At 36.8% G+C, this 23851-nt stretch overlaps 1 protein-coding gene across 2 annotated transcripts in view; it reads right to left on the minus strand.

The window, feature by feature from the left end:
* CDase (neutral ceramidase) overlaps nucleotides 1-23851 on the minus strand; it is a 324432-nt gene that overhangs the window by 90485 nt on the left and 210096 nt on the right. For both annotated transcript variants that reach the window (XM_081729519.1, XM_081729520.1), the window contains exon 3: nucleotides 10380-10523. In XM_081729519.1, the coding sequence (XP_081585645.1) occupies nucleotides 10380-10523 (144 nt within the window). The remainder of the gene's footprint in view (nucleotides 1-10379; nucleotides 10524-23851) is intronic.

A 23851-nucleotide genomic window follows, 5' to 3' on the forward strand; every position in this document is an offset into this window, starting at 1 on the left:
TGAGTTTTCTATCTATCTATTAAAATGCTATAACAACAATTAAAAGCGCCTGAGCTCCGACCTATAACTTTACCTTTCAAATCTTTCATTTACGGTTGTGTGTGATTTCACGTTTAACAGAGACAAACATTTTAAGTATTTGTACTTTAAATAGTCTAAATTAGTTAACTATATCTTTTTAATAAAGTTTATGATATAAAATTATTGTTCAAAGTCTTTGTATTTTAATAAACCTTCTCTAAAATCAATGCATATGAATTGTGCTTCCATCTTCCGAGTTCTTTTAAACTATATGTTGAGGACGTTTATATGTTTGTGGCCAATCCTTTCGACAATGAGATCTCGGAAACTACAGGCTCTAGAAAGATGACGTTTTCACTGATCGATTGCAAATTTTGTGTAGATTGTCCAGTTGTAATTGAATATTTAAAAAAAAAACATGGCCATTATTTCTTTATTACATTTTTTAGGGTACACTGGAAGCGTTGAAATTAAAAAAACTAAAGCATCATATCCTACGCATTATATATTCCAACACCACATTGTTGTATATTGGGGTTGTATATGTCTCAGGCGTTTGTTTCTTGGCCAAATAATAGCGAAAAAGAAAGGATAACCATTTCTCGAGTCTAAGATAAATCTTTATTTTTTTGAGTGTTTTGCCCAATGAATACCATATATAACTGACCTTATGATTAATTGTATATGTAATGTATTTGCTTATTACATACTGCATACAAGAAGAAAGAAAACACTGGTCATACATGAATTAGAAACTCCAACCGGAAGTAGACTCAAATCTTGCAAACGGTGCGAGAAGTTGAGAAAAAATAATCGAAAAATCTCCCCTTTATGATACCTCTTGCCGATTTTTTTTTTTTTTTTTTTTTTTTTTTGTCAAGACGTCTTTCACTTGTGTCTGTAACGGGACATGTAAATATGTTGTGAGGAATGACAAGAAGATTTATACTCATATGCGAATGATGCGCTGTGTAGAGAGCGCAGGTTCAGCTAGTACACTTTAAAAAGTGTATAAATAATAGATGAAATTATTTTTGTCACTCAAAAACTGGGGTGGCCTAGGAACCCCGGCCCCAGGTTATATCCACCACTGGCTGAAATGCTGCAATTTTCAAGAATAATGTCACAAATTGCATCAATGATTTCGGGAACAGTCACTGGATGTAAAGTCATCCTGGATGTAAAGCATAATTGGTTGAGAAACCGCCACGTTTGAACTAAGCCATCACTTCTTCACTACTGTATATAATGGAGGAGAGTCCCGTAGTGTTTCACTGATATTCTCATTAATTTACTTTGGTGACTATCCTTCGTGGAACAAAAATGTTATAATAGTTGTGATCTGGATGTTCGTGATATTCGCTGTTTGGGCACACATAATCACTTCAGAGGCCTGAGAAAGCAATAAGAATTTGATTATTAATATGAAAATTTGTTTTCATTATTAATATGAAAATTTGTTGAAAACATGTTTCTCAAAACTACAGTTTCATCTTTCTACCTAGTAGCTACACTCCTTCTTGGTTGGATTACGAGATTTTCAGCAGCCCCTCGTAAATTATATATGTATATACATATATAAATACGTAGCATACTGTACTAGATGAATTTGTTACTTGTAGCAAACACGAAAGTAATTTAATTTAGGTTTCAAAAGTTGCATTGAAAAATATGTCATGTGCAGACGTTACTTATTTGTTAGCTACAAATTTTACTTGAAATAAGTTTATCATATAGGCTTAATATAAAAACAACAACGAAATACACAAAGTAAAGTAAGTCAAACATAATAAATGTCATTTTTGGTGTGGAAAATAGCCGCCCCCCCGAAAATGTATCTGCCCCTCCTTTGCCCCCCTAGGAACTTATAGCTGGCGTCGTCACTGTTTAAAACACTAGAAAATAATAAAAACCTTCACAATAGAGTAAGTGTACGAAGAAACAAAGTGGTTCTAATATCTTAAACTAAATGTTAGGTCGCAGTTAATTACTGAAACTTATTCGTGAAATACGAACAAAATTATTAAGGCCTTGAAAAACTTTGTCAGAAGAAAACACCCCAAAAGTAAACTACCCATTGTGGATTTTTCATGAAGAGTAACCTCTACCATATATTCTGGTTATTAATAAAATATCTGTTTATGAAACTTTGATAGGGATACGCACGTGACGAGTCGAGACAGGATTTTCCTGACAAAATTCGAGTCGAGACACGGCTCTTCCAATAGAGAAATATACATTTTTCGAGGCGAGACATCACTTTTACAGCACATTTTCGAGACGAAACAACCACAAATCTTGTCTCGTGCGCATCCCTAAAACTACCCTCTTTTCTATTTTTTTTTATTTATTTATTTATTTATTTTTTTTTTTTTACAAATGAGTCATGGCATATTGTCAGGCTGTTAATGAACCATTTCTTTATTAAACATGAAGAAAATGTGAAATAAAATAAAATATTTCAGTCTAACGTCCCACGGTTACGCCTGTTAGGCTAAGGGAGACTATGATTAAAGCAAGTGAATGATAATGAAACAATTGGTGGAATGAGAAATTGGGAGGAAACGAGGGTACCCCCCGAGAAAACCTAAGGATACGATGTTGTCTACCATAAACTTACTTGGCCTGGGATCGAACTAGGGACCCCACACACGAGAGATAAGCGTTCTACCATTAAGCCAGCGTGTCCCCTCTTAAATATGATGAAAAATGCCTCAGTTGTTTTCAAGAAAATCGTTCGAAAAAAAAAGACTTATTCTGGATTTTCCCAGAAAAATTACTTACACAATACCTCAATGTATAGTTAATAATGAAATATTGATGTAGAAAATATAAACAAAATCGTTAGAGCAGTTTAAAAAAAATATAAACATATATTGATGCATAAAAATATAAACATAAACATATATTGATGTATAAATATATAAAAATATAAATATATATTGATGTATAAAAATAAAAATATATTGATGTATAAAATATAGAACAAAATCGTTAGAGCAGTTTTCGAAAAAGAAATTATCAACTGGAAACTTTTCCCCTTTCAATAAACTACCCTTAATTTTGTGAGTAGGAGGAAAATTCAAACTCATCACACCCTTGGAAAATGTTATAAAAGTGTTAAGTTTAATACAGCATTTGGTGTGGATACGTTGAACTGTACGGCCTGTATGAAGAAAACAAGAATTTTAGGAACGATCAAAAATGGATCAAAAGATTGCGATCTTCCACAATAATTAGTTTTTGGATCAGAGACCACAAAATTGTTGAATGGCTCCTAAATAGAGTTTTCTTATTTTTTACGGAATAAGCACAACATACTGAGTTAAGTGATAGTTTAGCTTAGGCAACACTATATGTAGTTCTCCAAGGCCTACAAGAAAACTTTTGCCTGAAATATATTGGATCTTTTGATCCAATTACCTCGGGATGGACGGAAAACCAGACGGACAGACAACCAAAGCTAGCCTTTTCGGTTTGTAGGGACATGAAATGTGTAAATCTGTTGAAATTTGATATTCGATTGTTTTCATAATTATATAACCGTCACCAGGTTATAAAAGTATTTTTGTGGACACTCTGTATATTTCGAAAAGACAGTAATTATTTTTTTTAATTTATACTTTATTCTGCGACGCAAATACATTTCTTCGGTGGGAACTGTTTTTCTTCCCACGCAACAGGACAAAGGTTCTCAGTGTTTCTTCCTTACATATTAATGTGTTCTATAGTTATATGGAACTGAAACAAGTGTATTTTCCAATCATTTATGGAAATATTGCATACCAGGTGTCTGAGCACCAGAACTACGACATCCACATCGCTTTGCCAGTTCGTTATCTAAATGTTCCCACAGTCAAGTTATCGCAATGTCTTGTGCGTCGTGGCCAGTGGACTAAAATTAACGTCATTTTTTATATTCTATTTGCATGTACATACAGGTGATTTAACCTGAGTGCTCTTTGGAATGAACTGCCAACATTGACCAGTTGGTCAGTGCAGCTCTATCTCGAACCTCTGAGTTCGAGGAGTGTTACTCTGTACATACAAGAAGCCACCACGTCAGTGGCATCGAGCATAACATTATGTTAAGGGGCACAAGTTAATTAGCTGATGAAGGACGTAGTTAACGGCTAGTCCCAATTAGTGAAGTCCCGGATTCACCAACCCAGTGTGTATCAGTTGTAAACGTGCCCTCCATTTTCATTTTATTTTGGCAACTGTCTACATTCTGTTGAGGGAGACTAACGTCGACTTCTATAGATTCTATTTATTTATTTATTTATTTATTTAGTCTTATTTTACATGACGAAGTTAAGGCTCCTGCCTTGTCTCCCACTTGACCATGCAACAGAATTGTATCATGATTAGTAATACAATAATAATAATAATAAAATATGTATAAAATATATAAAACACACTCAATCATACGTACACACACGCGCGCGCACATCACATCACATGCACACAGATTACCGGTACTTAGATTACTACAAATAACCACATAATATAGTCACATACATTTAGTGAACAAAGAAAATAAAAGATATAAAGTATTTTTAAAAAATTTTAGATATTAGTAAGCCTCTGCTTAGTACACTTATGGAGGATCTGTTCAACCGACTTCTTAAATAGGTTGATTGACTGAGATTGTCTTGTGTTGGATGGAAGGTCATTCCACGTACGGATAGTGTATGCAAAGAACGCATTCGAGTAGAATTTTGACGAATGTGGGGGAAGAGAAAGTAGTTTATTTACACCTGATCTTGTATTGTAATCGTGGTGAGCATTTAGTGGTTGCAATCGTTGAAATAAGTAGGAAGGTTGTTCAAACCGCAAAGCCTTAAAGAGAAGTGTGAGTCGATGCAAATAACGTCTATCGGCAAGTTTCAAAAGGCCCAGCTTTCTGTAGTATGGAGTTAAATGATTTGATCGTTTGAGATTGTAAGCAATCCGTATACAGGCATTTTGGATACGTTGCAAACGATACGCTAATTTTTCATTTAAGTCTGATAGAGCTACATCACAATATTCAAGATGAGAAATTAGAGATTTTACAAGTAGTAGCTTTGTTTCAGTGGGTAGAATTTTCTTTAGTCTAGTAAGTGAATGCAAATTCCACTCAAGGAATTGATCTATTATTATACCAAGATTTGTAACAGTTTCAGAAAATGGAATAATTGTTCTATTTATCTCTACTGTTGGTATATTCGAACGGTACATTTGATAAGTCGTTTAAAGGAGACACAAATGCACTTCGATTTAAGTGGATTTATGGTTAACCCATTTTCATTTGACCACAAGTAAATGCGGTGCAAATAGTAATTCATTTGTTGAATTGAATTGTCCAAGTTTTCGGATTGACCTGAAATATATATATTTGAAAATCATCTGCGTATAGGTGATACATTATTGTAAGACAGAAGGAAGGTCGTTAATGTACAAACAGAATAAGAGAGGACCACGGACACTTCCTTGAGGGACGCCGTGAGTGAGATTCCGCAGTGCAGAAGTAGTATCAGCTACGGTTACGAATTGCTTCTGTCCCTGTAGATAATTTTTGACCCATTTCACAGCACCATTGGAGAAATTAAATTTCGTCGCCAATTTATGGAAGAGAATCTTATGTATAATTGATTGAAAAACTTTAGAGAAATCTAGTAGAACAAGAACAGTTACTTGCTTTCTATCCATTGCTATTCTAATGTCGTCAGTGACATAAGTAACAGCTGTAGCAGTACTGTGGTACTTTCTGAAGCCTGATTGAAACTGGTAAAAAAAAAATTGTATTTCATTAGATGGGTTCGTAATTTGATCACTAACAATGTATTATAATGCCTTTGAAAGAACAGGAAAAATAGTAATTGGCCGAAAATCATTAATACTTGTGATATTACTTGTTTTGGCGAACGCTAGGACTTCAGCTGTTTTCCAAGCAGATGGAAAAGTGCCGTTCATAAGAGAATGGTTGAAAATATTAGTGATGGGATTTAGTATAAAAGGCAACATTTTAAAATAAATTTAATACTAATTTGGTCAGCTCCAGTAGCATTTGATTTTATTCTATTGATGGCCTTCATGACTATTAGAGGACTGACACATTCAAAGGAAAAAAAAGTTTTCTGTACATTCTGGACTCACATCATATGTAATTTTAGATTCTGTATTACTTAAAAACTTAATGGTCACAAAAATTTTCTACTTATTAAGATTATCTGCAGTAAATTTATTGTTAGCAATATTTTGTTCTCTACTGCTCTAGCAGCAACAAGTTCCTTCAGAAGATTATCCCGGTGACACCCCTACAGTGCTAATTACCCATGTGCATTAACGGTGTGAGAAAATCATCTATGGTGGAATCCCAATCATAACCTTCCATACGGATAAGTGATAAAGGGCTATAGTGTAGTGAAAAAGCGAAGTGTGATTTTATTAGCGAAAATAATTATATATATTCAGTGTTAAATATTGTAGTTGTTTTTCTAATGCGTTATTTTTAATAGTATTTTAATAAATAAGCAAAGTGTCGGTTTATCCAGTGTGTTTTTGTTTCATGTATGGGTAGTATTTGTGTGCCTTGTGGTCTGAGTGACCGTCTGATGGTCCGTGAGGTTTTCGAGACGAGATATCCGAACCTCTCGATGCCTAATGCTCATCTCGTTATTGAGACCGGAGAGCAATTTGGGAACAATTCTGTAATCCCTTTTTGGAGATGTCCTTCAACATCTTACAGGTAAGTCCAGGTCTCCGAAGAATACTCATTGGCAGGACAACGGAGGACGGACTCCAGAAAGCGGTTATAATTACTGTTTTCTTCTCCCCTATCGTCGCTCGAAAGTAGGAAAAAATGACTAAAGATGATAAGTCATAATCTCAATGAATTAAACAAAATAACACGCTTGAATGTGCATCCTCGTACATACTAGTTTTCGAGATTAAGTCAATAAAAACTAGTTTAAGACACTTAAAAAATATGACATTCATGTCTACTAAAATTAAGCTCAGAAAACGCTTGAATCATTTAGATGCAACGCTACTAATAAATTATCTGCCAGGAAACCTTTTATTCGACAAAATATCAGCACCGTCATCTGTGACCCGGAACACTCAGAAACAGTCAAAGCCACTGACACGAACAGACACATGACCGGCGTCACCCGGTAGGATCAGGAAACGAAACTTCGCAATTCACAAAGAGAGTTACGATTAAGGCTACACTAATGCAATTCTGACAAACTTGATTTTCTCCTCTCTCATTGCCTTATCATTAAGTTTTTTTTTCGTTTTGCTTCTTTGAGTCTGTATGTGTCAAACATTACACTGAAAAATAACTACAAGAATTGTCAGAGTACAAAATGCGTCAGAATCATTAAAAAGCTACATGTTTCTCTTATGAGGGGTTGTCAAAGTTTAATTGATCTCTAAAACTTGGTGTTTAGAATATAAGAGATAATGCGGAGCCCAAACTGTTTTGTTAATTATTTTTGTATAGGCTAAGTTCAAAAATCACGTATGAAATTATATTTGTGAAAGTATGGAGTCTTGATTAAGAAAGGTCACATCGAGAATCAAACAAATGAATGTTGCGATATTTCGCTTGCTGGGTCTACTCAGGTCACAGGGTCTGTCTGGGTCTCCGGATCACACCGGGTCTGAGAAGCTAGATAGACCCGGATGACCCAAACAGAAATCGTGAACCAAATGGCCTGCTGACTCATGACCCATTTCATCAGTCCTGACAATTTATTTGATGTCGCGTCCAGAAGAATAGGTGTGCTCTCAATGTCCTGTTTGGTCAAGAAAGAACCCTATTGTAGTTTCCCTGTCTGTTCGGAAAAAAATAGCTTTGTTGGAGATAAAGGCCATTAGAACGTTTGAATGTGTGTTTGAATGGTGGAACATTTGAAATATTTTGTAACATATGACGAATAACAAATGATAACATGAATCTATGTCGGTATTGTTGGTAATAGCACCAAGAACAACATCGCCATATTTACAGTACAATATCATTCCATGTATAAGAACAAGTCTAGCAATTGTACGTTGTTTGAATTTGATAGCTAGGCGGGGTGAAAAGTTCTCGGCCTGACCCAGAGATGGCACTCCAATCAGCAAAATTTTATTGTTATTGCCTGCGGGCGCTTTTCAGTTGTTCGTATAAGTGCCAGCTTGTTCTCTGAAGTAGTTTGTATGCAGGCATTGTTGCAGTTAGACATCTTGCGTGTTAGTTGTGAAAATGGATAAACTTGAATATCGTGCGATAATCAATTTTTTCTTTTTGGATGGATTAACCCCTACGAAAATTCATCCGAAGTTGCCAAAAGTTTACAGGGACTTTGCTTCTTCCATGTCAACAGTTAAAAAGTGGGTTGAATTTAAACGTGGTCCCACATCCCTAGAAGATTACCCACGTGAAGGAAGGCCGAAAATTGCAACCACACCGGAAACAATCGAAAAAGTGCGTGATATCGTGTTGGACAAAACAGGCGAGTGAAGGTGAATGAGAAGCTGAATGTGTGGGGATATCGGAGGAACGGGTGCGAAACATCTTGCACAAAGAACTAGGGATGCGAAAGCTCTGCACAAGATGGGTGCCGCATTTGGTGACTGCGGACCAAAAGCAAATGCGAAAGCTATTTTCGCAGCAATCTTTGAACCGATCCAAAAGGGATCCGACAGATTTTGTGCGGCGATTTGTGACAATGGATGAGACATGGGTTCACCACTACACGCCAGAAATGAAACAGCAGTCCAAGCAGTGGGTGGAAGTCGGTGGTGCAGCGCCGAAGAAAGCGAAGAAAATCGTATTTGCCGGAAAGGTCATTGCCAGTGTGTTTTGGGATGGGAAAGGGATCCTGTTAATTGATTACCCTGCAAAAGGGAAAACAATTACAGGTGAATATTACTCCAATCTTCTTGAACAGGTGGATGCCGAAATTCGGGAGAAGAGGCTTACTTTGAAGAAGAAATTCGTCTTTCATCAGGACAACGCACCTGTGTACAAGGGTCCGTTGGCGATGGGAAAACTGCGGAATTGGGGGTACGATTTGGTCGGCCAACCCCCATATTCTCCTGATTTGGCACCATCGAACTTCCATCTGTTCCCAAACTTGAAGAAATTTCTTTCTGGGAAGCGCTTCACATCGAATGAAGAAGTTGAGAGGATCGTGGATGACTATTTTCACAACCTTCCAGACTCTCACTTCCGGGAAGGAATACTGATGTTGGAGAAACGCTGAACCAAGTGTATTGAAGTTAAGGGAGGCTATGTCGAAAATAAAACGATTTTTGAACTGAAATCCGCAGTCTTACATTGTCAGACCTAGAACTTTTCACCCCACCTTCGTAGTATTGGATGATTCACTGTAGACTTCATTTTATATCCCACCCAACACGTTTTGGTTGATATTTTACAAGATGTTACTTTTACTTTATCCGAAAGTTTATCGTACACATCAAGTCCTTGTCTCTGACTGAATAACAGTTTGTTTTGTCATTGGAGGCTTCCGAATGTGTGTGTGGAGGAGAATGGAGAAAATTAGTTGGGTCGAGCGTAAAACGAATGAGAGGGTGTTAAAATGGTAGGAGAGAAAAACTAGTTGGAATATTAGCTAAGGAGAGGCTGTATCATGAGGGACGTGCTAGAGGTATGATGGCAGGAAAGAGAGGGAAAGGGCGAAGGATACTACAATTGAGGGACGATATCAAAACAGAGAAATTATACCTGAAGACTCAGAGATTAGCTGAAGACTGTAGAAAATGGAATCTTCTCGGTAGCGGCAAGTGACCTGCCAATAATGTCAAAATACCTATGATGATGATTAACAAATGAAATAAGGTATCTGTGGGAACAGTTAGTGTTTATTTACAACTATAGTCTTTATTATAAAGTAAAAATAAATCATTCTGTGAGTATCTCTGATATGCAAACATCAAAACATTTAAGAGTTATAGGTTGTATAAAATCTAGGATTTTTCATCATTATTACAAGCAAGACGTTTCATTCTGATAGTTACGCTAAATCCCAACAGTTCACAGTCAGTGGTGGATCTAGCTCAGGGCCAGGGGTCCTAGGAACCCAAATTTCTTAAGGGATAAAAATAATTTAATCTATTATTTATATATATTTTTAAGTTTATAGTAAACTCATGTGTATAGTCTAGGTTCTGCCTGCACCCTCCCCAAGTTTTTACCTTCTAGAACCGCCATTGTTCACAGTCAGGCTAATATATTGTTGTCGCTAGCTGTGCTGTCCTCTACCTGACGCCAAGAGATATCGCTAATGTGCAGGCAATTTCTAGACGAGCTGATGTCTTGGTGGAAGGGAGAAACAACTAGCTTTGAATACACTTACCTCTGCTCTTACAGCATGTCCCATCATCCCTGCATCGACGCTGACAAACACCACCCGTTGACTACCATCATCGATGATAAAAGCTCTGGAAAATTGTCGTAAATGGATTCCTTTCCCCTTCTGATCTAACTTTGCATAGCCCATCTGCAGACAAGGAAAAAAAAGTATGGCATTGTTAATTAATCAAATTGAGAGAATGGGGTTTCAACAAAAATTGACTACACTTATGTTTCATGTTGGGCAGAGTACAAGACTTCTATTCTGCACTTCGTACGATAAAAGAAAAAAGTTTCTGCATATAAGATATCCTCCCATTTATTAGCTTCATATGACGAAAAGTTTTTATATGGTGGCCGAATCCATATTGATTTACGATTTAAGGTGACCTATGGCATTGTGAGAAGATGATGGAGAAGAGAACTTTTTATCGACGAGAGGAAAGCGAAAGCAGCGTTCAATGGATATATCAAACGTGTCTCACTTCTTGTATATTTTTTTTCCAAGGTACTACAAAGAAATACATAACATCGTACATTACAAGGTTGTTTTGTACTGATTTTCTAATGTTATACCGAAAAAGAAAAAAATATTAAATTTCTAAGAGAAGAAACTAAAGAATAATCGGTTCAAATACAGGGATTGAATCGTAGTTGCATACAGTGATCGCAGCGAGTCGTGAAGCTTTGCCTAGATCTACTAATTTCGGCATCCAATACAACGCGAGGGTGTGTCCCGATTGGCAGCCCCATCCATCAAATTTAGCCAATGTCGTTTCTCGCGCTGTACGGAGAACATCTCGTGAGGGTACAGTGTTGTCGGATTGCTGCTAAGTTTCGTTACGTTTATTTTTGTTTTCGTCGTTTTATATTTTTAGGGATTTAGGATTTAGATTTGTGGGCTTTCGGCATCTAAGACCATTTAGTCCGTCACATATGAGGGATGATGTTTTTCGGCAAGCACATTATCCGGGGAAAGGGAAGGAAGAATTGGGGAAGGAAGGAAGCGGCCTAGGACCTATAAGTTAGGTACCACCCCGGCATTTACCTGGTGTTATCGACTAAAACCCAGGAAAACCTCATTCAGGATGGCTAGCCTGAAAAAGCTCTTTACAGTTTTTCGACCGAGTGCCCCTACCGGGAATCGAACCCGGGTTTTATATTTTTGTATTATTATTGTTACCATTTAATTAGAACAATTGGTAGTGTTCGTGATATATTTCTTTAAGTGCTGTTTTCTGTTGCATGTTTGCCGTGTCTTCTAAGTTCGACTAAATTGATGGTACACTTCTTCCGTTTCACGGTTTTTCAAGTGTGCATTCGGAACACAGCTCCACGAGTCGTACCGAATTCTCCCGATGCATCAGACGTGAGACAAAGCAGTTCTATGATCGGTGTAGAGCCCAGGCTTCACGAGTTGTTGTAGTCATTCTAATACTGGATATAAAACATACCATATATTTGTTTCCTTTCGTACCAGGAAATTTGTTTGGAACGATAAATATGTGGTTTGGAGCTCTATACATTGCTGACACTGGAAGTCATAAAAAATACTTAACTCATCAAGAAAAATAAGAGGTTTGAATTGGGTGCGTTTATAGTATAAAATTATCTTTACTCCAGTGAATATGCAGGATTTATTAATAAGTCTGTCACAAAAATCAGAAACTAAGGTTACAAGGTTGATATTTCTGAAGTTTCGTCTGTTATATAGAGGAATGAGGAGTCTGCAACAATTGTAATACATGGAGTTGGCAACTCTGCAGAGTTTCAGCCACCCGCCACCTACGGCGCTAGTTGTAGGTGAACACAAATGGCGACTCGTTTGGAAAACTGGTTGCGCAAAAAGGTCCGTTCAGTTATACGATTTCTGTGGACGAAATATGTAACCGCGGCTGAAGTTTACCGGCAGCTGATACAAGTTTACGAAGAGACTGTAATGTCTCGTCACCATGTCGCAGAATGATGTCGAAAGTTTGCGTCACCGACAATGAGCGCAGTGTTCGACCCAGCACGGCATCAACAGATTTGAACACAGCTCGCTTGAAGCAGATGATTCAGGACAACAGGAGGATCACGTTATGGCATCTGATGGCAGAATTGGAAATGTTGTTCGGAAGCATTTGTCACATTGTTCACGATATTCTACAGTACCCGATAAATAGTTCCTGATGGGTTCTACACTTCTACACAGTCTGTACAAGCATCGCAAGAAGTGCATGGGTGAAAGTCTACAACCTTTGGAATGATTCTCCACGGAAGGGAACTAATGGTTCAAAAGGAACGGTTTTCTTCACCACATTGCCACGGGTGACGAAACATGGACTCACCGTTACACCCCCAGCAGTAAGCAATCATCAAAGAGGTAGAAACAGCCTGCCTTTCCAAAGACAAAGAAATTTAAGGTGTGCCATCTATCGGTAAGGTGATGATGACAGTATTTTGGGACAGCGCCGTAGTGATATTTGTGAAGTTTCTGGAAAGAGAGCAAACAATGACCGCTGACCGATACTGTAAAACCCTGCCATGACTCAGGAGGAAACGGCCAGGATTTCTCACCGGCGACATCTTCCTTCAGGACAACGCGTGCCCGCAAACAGCCCGGAAAACCACCACGCTGTTGAAGTTTAGCTGCTACATCTTAGACCGTCCTCCCTACAGCACAGATCTTGCTCCAAGCGACTTTCGCCTGTTCTCGCACTTAAAGGAGCACCTCGGAAGCCGTCGCTTTGTTTCAGACAAGGAGGTGAAACATTTCGTGATAACGTAGCTGAACACTCAAGGACAGGATTGTTTTACCAAGAGGAAATCTTGATACTCATCCGAAGATACGACAAGTGCCTCAACTGATATGGAGATTATGTCGAAATATAACTTAATATATGTACTATCTTCTGGCTGTATTGGTTATATAAAATATTGTATACACGTTTCACTCCAATATCTTATTTGCTGATCATTCCTCGTATATAGAAAAACAAAAGGGTGCAATTAGTGATAAAAGCAAAAGGTTGCAATTAGTAATAAAAGCAAAAGGGTGCAATTAGTAATAAAAGCAAAAGGATGCAATTAGTGATAAAAGCAAAAGGGTGCAATTAGTGATAAAAGCAAAAGGGTGCAATTAGTGATAAAAGCAAAAGGGTGCAATTAGTGATAAAAGCAAAAGGGTGCAATTAGTGATAAAAGCAAAAGGGTGCAATTAACGATAAAAGCAAAAGGGTGCAATTAACGATAAAAGCAAAAGGGTGCAATTAGTAATAAAAGCAAAAGGGTGCAATTAGTAACACAGTGGAATCTAAATATTTTGCCGGGCTGCGCATCAATGGTAGAGGAAAATCCATGTTAGTATGAAAGATGAAAGAAATGTCAAATATGACGTGATTGTCAGGAACTTGAAACAAAGGACGCATTTAGTGACGATAGAGAGGGACGAACAGATAGGAAGGAGTTAGAAATGGGAACTGGGACAATTCATCCAGAAGAGAAATATGAACAGATCAATAAGCATAATGCAGGTAAAAACCTTTTTTTAAAAAAAAGAAAATGAAAAGACATAAAAATGTACACTAAAAGGCAGAAAGTAACAAAAGATCTAAAAAGCAGATAATAATAATAATAATAATATAATAATAATAATAATAATAATAATAATAATAATAATAATAATAATAATAAAGTAGTAGGCCCCCCGTTATATCGAGCCGAGTCAGCAAAAATTTGTGACGTCATAGGTCAAAGGTCAATGACCTTGGCCAGGGGTCAATGACCGAGGGGTACCTAGGACCACCCCCTCTAAATTTTGGCAGGGGTACCTTGGCCCACCCCCTAAATTTTGGCAGGGGTACATAGGACCACCCCCCTTAAATTTTGGAAATTGCCAAATTTAAAAATTTGGTATGGTAGCCTAGGACCATAGTATGTACCTCTATCAGTATTGGGTGTCTATGTCGTTCCCTTTCATGGGTAAAAAATTGCCAAAAATTCAAATTTCGGGTTTTTTTGACCTAATTTATCCCCTTTGATGAGGTGTTATTACCTTATATAGTTATATGGACGTATACAGGGGTCGATTACCTTTCATAACATATGGGTATATTAATGCACCCCTTGAAAAATTTGGGAGGGGTACCTTGGCCCACCCCTTCAATTTTGGAAATTGCCCAATTTAAACATTGGGTATTATAGTATAGGACCCTAATATGTATCGTGATAAATTTGGGCGGTCCACCTTGTTTCCTTCTAGGGGTACAAAATTGCCAAAATATAAACGTAAGCAATACGTTATACCACGTGTTTGGTTTTCGACCTAATTTATCTCCTTGGATGAGGTCCTATTACCTTATATAGTTATATGGTCATGTATAGGGGTCCATTATCTATCATAAGACATGGGTACATTGGTGCACCCCTTGAAAAATTTGGGAAGAGTACCTTGGCCCACCCCTTAAATTTTGGAAATTGCCAAATCTAAAAATTTGGTGTGGTAGCCTAGGACCATAGTATGTACCTCTATCAGTATTGGGTGTCTATGTCGTTCCCTTTCATGGGTAAAAAATTGCCAAAAATTCAAATTTCGGGGATTTTTGACGTAATTTATCACCTTTGATGAGGTGTTATTACCCTATATAGTTATATGAGCGTATACAGGAGTCTATTATCTTTCATAAGATATGGGTACATTGGTGCACCCCTTTAAAAATTTGGGAGGGGTACCTTGGCCCACCCCTTAAATTTTAGAAATTGCCCAATTTAAACATTTGGTATTATAGTACAGGACCCTAATATGTATTATGATAAATTTGGATGGTCCACCTCGTTCCCTTTTAGGGGTACAAAATTGCCAAAATATAAACGTAAGCAATACGTAGTACCACGTGTTTGGTTTTTGGTCGATTTTATCCCCGTTGATGAGGTCCTATTACCTTATATGGTTATATGGGCGTATACAGGTGTCCATTACCTTTCATAAGACATGGGTACATTAATGCACCCCTTGAAAAATTTGGGAGGGGTACCTTGGCCCACCCCTTAAATTTTGGAAATTGACCAATTTAAACATTGGGTATTATAGTATAGGACCCTAATATGTATTATGATAAATTTGGATGGTCCACCTCGTTCCCTTTTAGGGGTATAAAATTGTCAAAAATATAAACGTAAGCAATACGTTGTACCACGTGTTTGTTCTTTTGGCCCATTTATCCCCTTGGATGAGGTCCTACTACATTATATAGTTATATGGTTATGTATAGGGGTCTATTTCCTATCATAAGACATGGGTATATTGGTGCACCCCGGGAGGGGTACCTTGGCCCACCCCTTAAATTTTGGAAATTGACCAATTTAAACATTGGGTATTATAGTACAGGACCTCAATATGTATCATGATAAATTTGGATGGTCCACATCGTTCCCTTTTAGGGGTACAAAAATTGCCAAAATATAAACGTTGTACCACGTGTTTGTTTTTTTGGTCCATTTTATCCCCTTGGATGAGATTCTATGATTACAGGGGTTCATTTCTTATCATAAGACATGGGCACCCTTCTTAAATTTTGGCAATGGGGGGTCCACTGAAATTGTCCAATTGAAGCATAGTACAGGACCTCAATATGTTTCGGTGGTCCTATTACCAAATTTGTTTAGTACAACCACGTGTTCGGTTACTGACTCAATTAAGGTTATAAGGTATGGATGGGTATCCCCTTTCAATTTGGTAGGACCCTTCGGGTGTAGTACAGTCACGTGATCGATGATTTGGTTTTAATGCGCGACGAGGTCCCTGGTCAATGTTCTCTAGGAATTAGGTGGAAACTTTGCACAGGGTTCTCGTCTTATATCGCACAGTTCTTTAGGAGAATCTGATAACATTGTATATGGAATGGACAATAAAAACACATAAATAAGCATAAATTGTATTTTATTCATTTTTCTGGTTTCTTCTTTTTCTTTCTTATTGACAATGTTTGTATATTGAGCTGGGTTTCTTCATTAGACTGCCTCCTCTTCTTGATTGTAATGATTTGTTTCCATGTTTTGCAGCATAGCACCCGTTTGCAAAGCTTCGTATTGTGAATTCTGTAAAAAAGAACGAGGAAAAAGATGATTAGTATAGAAATAGATGATGATAAAACAAATACACTTACAATGATAAATATGATAAAATTACCTGGAAGGTATATTGCAGCAGTCTACGATCATTAACCGTGGGTACTGTTGTGAACAAGTATTGAATTTCACGCAGAGATTTTCCTTGGGCTTTACAGCACAAATAAAAATAAGCATAATACCCACATACGGATGAACCAAGACTTTGCATTTGGCTATTATTATATTTATAGTATATACAATGAAGTTTTAAGAATGCAACATGTTGTGGTACATAAGGAGGAAGGCCATAGCTGTCAAAATATTCTCCAACACCGCGATGATCAATATAAATTGCAATCCAATGACTTCCTAGTTTTGTGGATGGATCTGTATTTACAATCATTGCCAGAGGAAGAGAAATCCGTGAGGGCAACTCATCGCTTGCAAATACCCCGGTAAAATGATTTCTGAATAATGGACTACCGTTTAAAGCACTAGCTAATTGTAATGTATTCAACATCGTGAATGGAAATGATACATAACGTATACGTACCTTGTAATTTAAAAGTCCAGGATAATGTTGCGCTGGTGGTCTATCTCTAGGAGTGAGGAAAACTCTCCATACACAATACAGTTTGCAGGTGCTGCTAATTTCTCTTGGAAATGAACTTCCAATCGGATGGCTCCATGTCGTTGTAAATTCCAATAGTGACAATCTCCAGCAGAAGAATCGGGAGTTAGGTCAAATACAAACAGTGTATATCCATTCTTGTAGTCGGCTCTTGAAATTGTATTTCCAGTATTGGTAAAATGTATGCCAGAGCCTGAGAACAATGTGTGGTACGATGAAATGTAGAGATTTTCTTCAAAGTTGGGTTGCAACGGTTTTGAAGGTACAGCTTTTCCATCCACGTACAGTGTAAAGAAATTAATGTTTAGATGTTGAAATTCAAATGGATTGGTGGTAATAGTTCCACTGGATGCTTCATTCGATGTAAATCCTACAATAATACGATTTGGCAATGTTCCCATAAACAGGTTATCAATAGTTTTGGATTGTATATCCTTCGGGATGGTAAATGATTTCATTTGAACCCTTGTCAGAGGATACTTTGCCGGTGTAGATTGTAAAATTTTATTGTGTGCCAATTTGACACTAGGGCTGATGCTGACTTTTTTCACCTGCAACGATGCATCTAGAATATTGATTTTTGCATTGACACCACTTTCACCGGCCATGAGACAAAAGTTTGGCTTTGCAGGAATAAGTTTCACACGTAATTCCACTCCATGAATTAAAAATTTATCTTGATTAAAAATGTCACAATGAAGATGTCCAATCATATCGAATTTCATACTTTGTTTTGTCAGTTCATAGCGTTGTTGAAATCCTTTGTTCTCACTTGTGGTTGCGTTCATATGACCAGCCGTATCTTGAAACCACATTGCTGTTTGTAAATGTGTATTTTTAGCTCCATCACTATAATTGAGTAGTTTTTCCATGTACGAACGATATGGATGATTATGTGACGGAAATGAAATCAGTTTATTGTTCAAGTAGATTTGTACTTCACTAAACATAGCATTTAGAAAATCATTGACAGGTGCAATTGCTTTATCCGTATTGATGAAGGAGGAACCATCTGGTTTCACAATTTGTGCTTGGATGTATAATAAGGTTTGTGGTAAATCAATATATTCATCACTGCTACCACTCACTACAAATTCTATTGGTGAATTTTCAGCTATTGAACTAATTGGTTTGTAGCCAATAATACGATTGTCCAGAACACTGGTTTGCGTGGGCAACGTTGAAAAAATGTCCAATTCACTTTTTACACATTCACAGGATTGATGATGTAAGAAAGCCATCGTTGAATTAATCAAAAATATCTGGTGACGATGCCAATGATTTCTTCTTCTTCTTATGTGATAATTTACGTCTCTTTGTAGGATTGATGGTGGTGTTGATCGTTGGAAGGTCAACCTCAAACTGAGAGCAGTCATCCCATTTTCGTTTATGATATCCACTTCCCAGCATAGTTTTCAACTTGTTTTTAGCTTTTTCTTGTAAATTTGATTTTGCCTCTTGCATACGTTGATGAAACGATTCTTCCAGCGGTTGATTCGAGATCACAACATCATTAATCATATTGGCACCTGATTTTAATAATTCTTTTCCCACAGTTTTAGCGCCTTGCTTCACAAGTGGTAACACTGAACGAAATAAGCCACCAAGGAAACTTCCAATGCCATGTCCTGCTTGATAGGGACTTCCCACATAGACGTTACCGATACCGGACAACGCTTGTTTTTGGTAGTATTGCAAATACGGATCAGTCATGACGACGACGACGGAAATGTAGTTTTGTAGACACCGTTCCAAAGGTGAATGGCATAGGATGACCTGTGCTATCCCTTATATCGATTTGTATTTGCTCAAAATTCATTTTTTCCACCGGAACATAATGTGCAGGATTAAAGATTTGTACTGCATGACTTCCAAAAGTATGATTCACAGGATCCATGTTGACAATTCGTAGCAAGGGTACCATTGTATCTCCAACAATGACAGATTCAATAATGTCACAATAGACGTACATTTGTGATGGTAAGCCTAATCGTACATCCGGTGTATATTGTCCCTTTTCCATATCTTTTAAATCACTTTTCGGGTCAAATCCAAGCATTAAACTAACACTTGGTGACAATTGTACAGAAGTATGGATTTCCTTTTTGGGATGTCTTATGAGGCATATATTATTAGTTGCGTCATGAGATATAAATAAATTGGTTTCTTTATGATGTATATTAATTGCATGAATAAGATCCCGTATATTGTTATAATAGCGTACAGGGATCGTTACAACCTTCCACGGTTCCTGATCATTACTACTTGATGATTTGTAATATATTTTATTGTTTTTACTGTTAATGTTCAGCAAAGAATGTGGATAATGAATCTCTACAATTGCCACATCCCATTTCTGGCGAAACTCTACACGTCGTTGTAATTTCGTAATATATGAAGTCAATGTATTTTCTGGAAAATAATCCATGGAACTATTACTGGGAAGTGTAACGTAAAAATCTTGATCAGGTTCCATTCTTCTTCTTCTTCTTCAATGAAGTTGCAGGGATCCACGAATTGAATGAGGAAGGATATCCTTTCCACTGGACGAGATACTCCTTTCTGCGACCTTTTGTTCTTGTACGTAATATTTTATCGATGAGGAACGTCGAAGGGAGCGGTACTGGTTGTAATTCTTCTCTGTAGAAAACACCATCGATAAGTTGATGATTTAAATCCTCTAGTCGATACACTGGTGGGTTTCTTGGTACAATGGCTTTTACTCTGAATATTTCCCAAGTCCAGTTCTCGAGGTAACCCTTGTCAAAGATACGTTTTGTTTTACTTATACGAACAGTATCACCAACAGATAAATCCGTATCTTGTTTTGAACGTTGTAGCTTTTTGTCGTATAAGTTATGCCACACCTCCAGTAAATTGTCCTGAGAAACGTTTGCAGGTGCCATTTTAATACTGGAATGCCGACTTTCATTGTATGCTTTTACAAGTAGAGGCAACACTTTGATGTAATTGTATGTTTGATATTTGGTAAAGTATTTCCACATACGATGTTTCAATGTCTGATTAAATCTTTCTGCGATGCTGGCTTTAATATCTGGATCCTTTGTTGTAACATGTTGCACGTTGTGTTTCCTGAAAAACTTTTGTACTGTCTTGTTGGTAAATTCAGTTCCTTGATCACTACGTAGTACAATTGGTTTCCTGTCCTGGAAAATCATTTCAAATGCATTCACTATATCCTCGGCACTTTTTGATTTTAGTGGTACAGCCCATCCGTACCGACTAAACACATCAATCACTGTAAGAATATAGCGGTAATTGTCATTATAGTTTTGAAGTGATTGTAAATCATTTAAATCACATTCCCATTGATCATCAATATTGTTGACAAGATAAAAATCTCTACGGAAACGACGACGTACAGGACGATGTAACGTGTAGGTAGGTTGTTTGTTTAACCAAAGTTTTATTTTGGCTAGAGGTATAGATTTTCCTGTGGCTTGCCATAATTTCTTTGCAGTAGAAAATGATGCAGGATGTGCTGGATTGTAATAAATGGATTTCAACTTTTTGTTCATGGTTTGTACGTTGACCATTGTGGAATGATGCGTTTTCTTTTTGGTCGGACTTCTAAAAAATCATCATCATCATCATCATCTTCTTCTTCTTCTCCGGAAGAAAATAATTCAGGTGCCGGTTTTGGTGGTGCAGATCCTTCAGATGCTGTTGTACTATTATGCTTGACAATATAGTTTAATCTCCGTGGATTACCAATCAATTCTTGAGGTGTGTTTGACGATGCAAGGTAGTTGCAAAACAATTCCCAGCCTTGAGGATTAGAATGTTTCCTCGGTCGAGTCACATCGCACATTAAATCTACAATATTGGATCCTTGTAGTTTATTATCGTTGATGTACACTGTTCCTTTATGATCCCACGTAATTGCGTCATCTTGTTTTAAACGACGGAATAGTAGTTCGGCTTTCTTACGATACATTTGTGGTATTGCGGCTAAAATTTCTTGTTTCGTGCTATCGTCAACATTCGGGACGTCACCATCAGGTTTCATTGATGTAATTGTAAGTGGTATTGGTTCTTCTTGTTTACGTATCACATAAAGATATTTCTGTAATATTCTATTGTACTGATTCCATTTTTCTTCATCACTTGGATACGATGTATTCAATATAGATTGCATTTCACGATCGAGATTAGATTCTCGATTTTCACTCACACGGGATGATGATGCATGCATTCGTTGAAGCATTTCTGGTGGCACTAAAACCATCTTCTTGCTATGTTCCATGATGTTTATTGTTTAAACAAAATACTGGATAACACACTTCCTACAATAGGTGCAAGTAATGCAGGTAAGAATCCTCCTTGTTGTACGGCTAAATGTTTCTTCTTTTTATCCAATGATTTTGTATTGTCTACAAGATACCGGAGCGTGTTCTTGTAACGCTTTAATCTTGACTTCTGCGCACTTGTCAGTGGAACATTGCCTTTTAAGACATTATAACAACATTCACAAATACTATGAATTAATGAAGCGTCTGCATTGGCAATAATAGCTTTACGCAATCTTGGTTTAGCTTTGTGCAGAGCACGTAGCAGATCAGCGTGTTTCACTGTAGGAGACATCGTGACAGACTAAGTCATTCTTTTCACATGCACAATAATTTAAACATGTTTTGTTGGTACGTAAACATAATGATGCAAATCGTCGGGAAAAATATTTGTACGAAATCGCATTTCTTCGGGTGTATCTTGTTTAAGATCCATCAGTAAATAACCATGTGGATTTCTTGTTGCGTCTGCATAACTTTCTTGTAGAAACAGTGGATGCTCAGGCATGATTTGATAACTCATATGTTTGATTTGTGACTTGTCACGTGGATTTTTAAACAACACCAAATACGAACAATTTAAACTCATATTTCTATTTGCTTTACTTTGATGAAATACATTTTGTGTTATAAAAATCACACTAATATTTCGATGATGTGATCCTTTTGTGAACATATCAACAATATCACTATTCACTTCTCGCATATGGTCATCAATAATAATCAAATGTGGTCCATCTTGAGGCTGAAAATCTTTCATTCGTGGAAGTCCTTCGTGAAATTCTACTGGAACTGGCATTGTTGCATACACGTCTTGCCATTCTGCATAATACCAGTATATCTTACGAAATTTTGCATTGATCATGGTTGGGAGATGTGACAGTAATCGCTTCACAAAATACGTTTTTCCACACCCACTAGGCCCTGCGAGAATACAGGTAAATGGATGTTTCCACTGTGTATCCATGATGAACACTAACACCTTGTTTCAAAAATGATGCGTATTTAAAGCGAGTACAACAATTCTTGCACTCACTGGTGTGAAAAGGTTAAAACCGTTCATCTGCTTATCGAGTAGTTGAAAACCGTTTATTTGTTAATCGAATAGTTGAAAACCGTTTATTTGTTAATCGAATAGTTAAAAACCGGATAAAGTTTAACGGTTAACCGTGAAAGCTGATCACTGTTTGATTTAAATTCTATTTGAAAATTTTTCGTTTGAAATTTGTTTTGTAATTTTTGTTTCAAAAATTTTGTTTAAATTTTTTTGTTTCAAAATTTTTGTTTCAAATTTTGTTTAAAAATTTTTTCGTTTGAAATTTTTTTTTTGTTGAAAATTTTTGTTTTGAAATTTTTGTTTTCAAAATTTTGTTTGAAATTTTTTTTCGTTTGAAAATTTTTAATTTTTTTTGTTGCAAAATTTTTTGTTTCGAAATTTTTGTTTTGAAATTTTTCGTTTCCAATTTTTTTTTGTTTAAAATTTTTTTGTTTCAAACTAAAAAACTTTTTGTTTGAAATTTAAGTTTAAAAAATGTTCGAATTTTTTGTTTAAAATATTTTGTTTGAACATTTTTGTTTCGAAATTTTTTCGTTTCAATTTTTGTTTTCATTTTTTTTAGTTTGAAAAGTTGAAAAAAAAGTTTTAAATGCCAAGAATCTTTCCTAGAGAACATTGACCAGGGACCTCGTCGCGCATTAAAACCAAATCATCGATCACGTGACTGTACTACACCCGAAGGGTCCTACCAAATTGAAAGGGGATACCCATCCATACCTTATAACCTTAATTGAGTCAGTAACCGAACACGTGGTTGTACTAAACAAATTTGGTAATAGGACCACCGAAACATATTGAGGTCCTGTACTATGCTTCAATTGGACAATTTCAGTGGACCCCCCATTGCCAAAATTTAAGAAGGGTGCCCATGTCTTATGATAAGAAATGAACCCCTGTAATCATAGAATCTCATCCAAGGGGATAAAATGGACCAAAAAAACAAACACGTGGTACAACGTTTATATTTTGGCAATTTTTGTACCCCTAAAAGGGAACGATGTGGACCATCCAAATTTATCATGATACATATTGAGGTCCTGTACTATAATACCCAATGTTTAAATTGGTCAATTTCCAAAATTTAAGGGGTGGGCCAAGGTACCCCTCCCGGGGTGCACCAATATACCCATGTCTTATGATAGGAAATAGACCCCTATACATAACCATATAACTATATAATGTAGTAGGACCTCATCCAAGGGGATAAATGGGCCAAAAGAACAAACACGTGGTACAACGTATTGCTTACGTTTATATTTTTGACAATTTTATACCCCTAAAAGGGAACGAGGTGGACCATCCAAATTTATCATAATACATATTAGGGTCCTATACTATAATACCCAATGTTTAAATTGGTCAATTTCCAAAATTTAAGGGGTGGGCCA

The sequence above is a fragment of the Thermobia domestica genome, chromosome 10, assembly GCF_964235325.1.
Source record: "Thermobia domestica chromosome 10, izTheDome1.hap1.1, whole genome shotgun sequence".
Taxonomy (NCBI): domain Eukaryota; kingdom Metazoa; phylum Arthropoda; class Insecta; order Zygentoma; family Lepismatidae; genus Thermobia; species Thermobia domestica.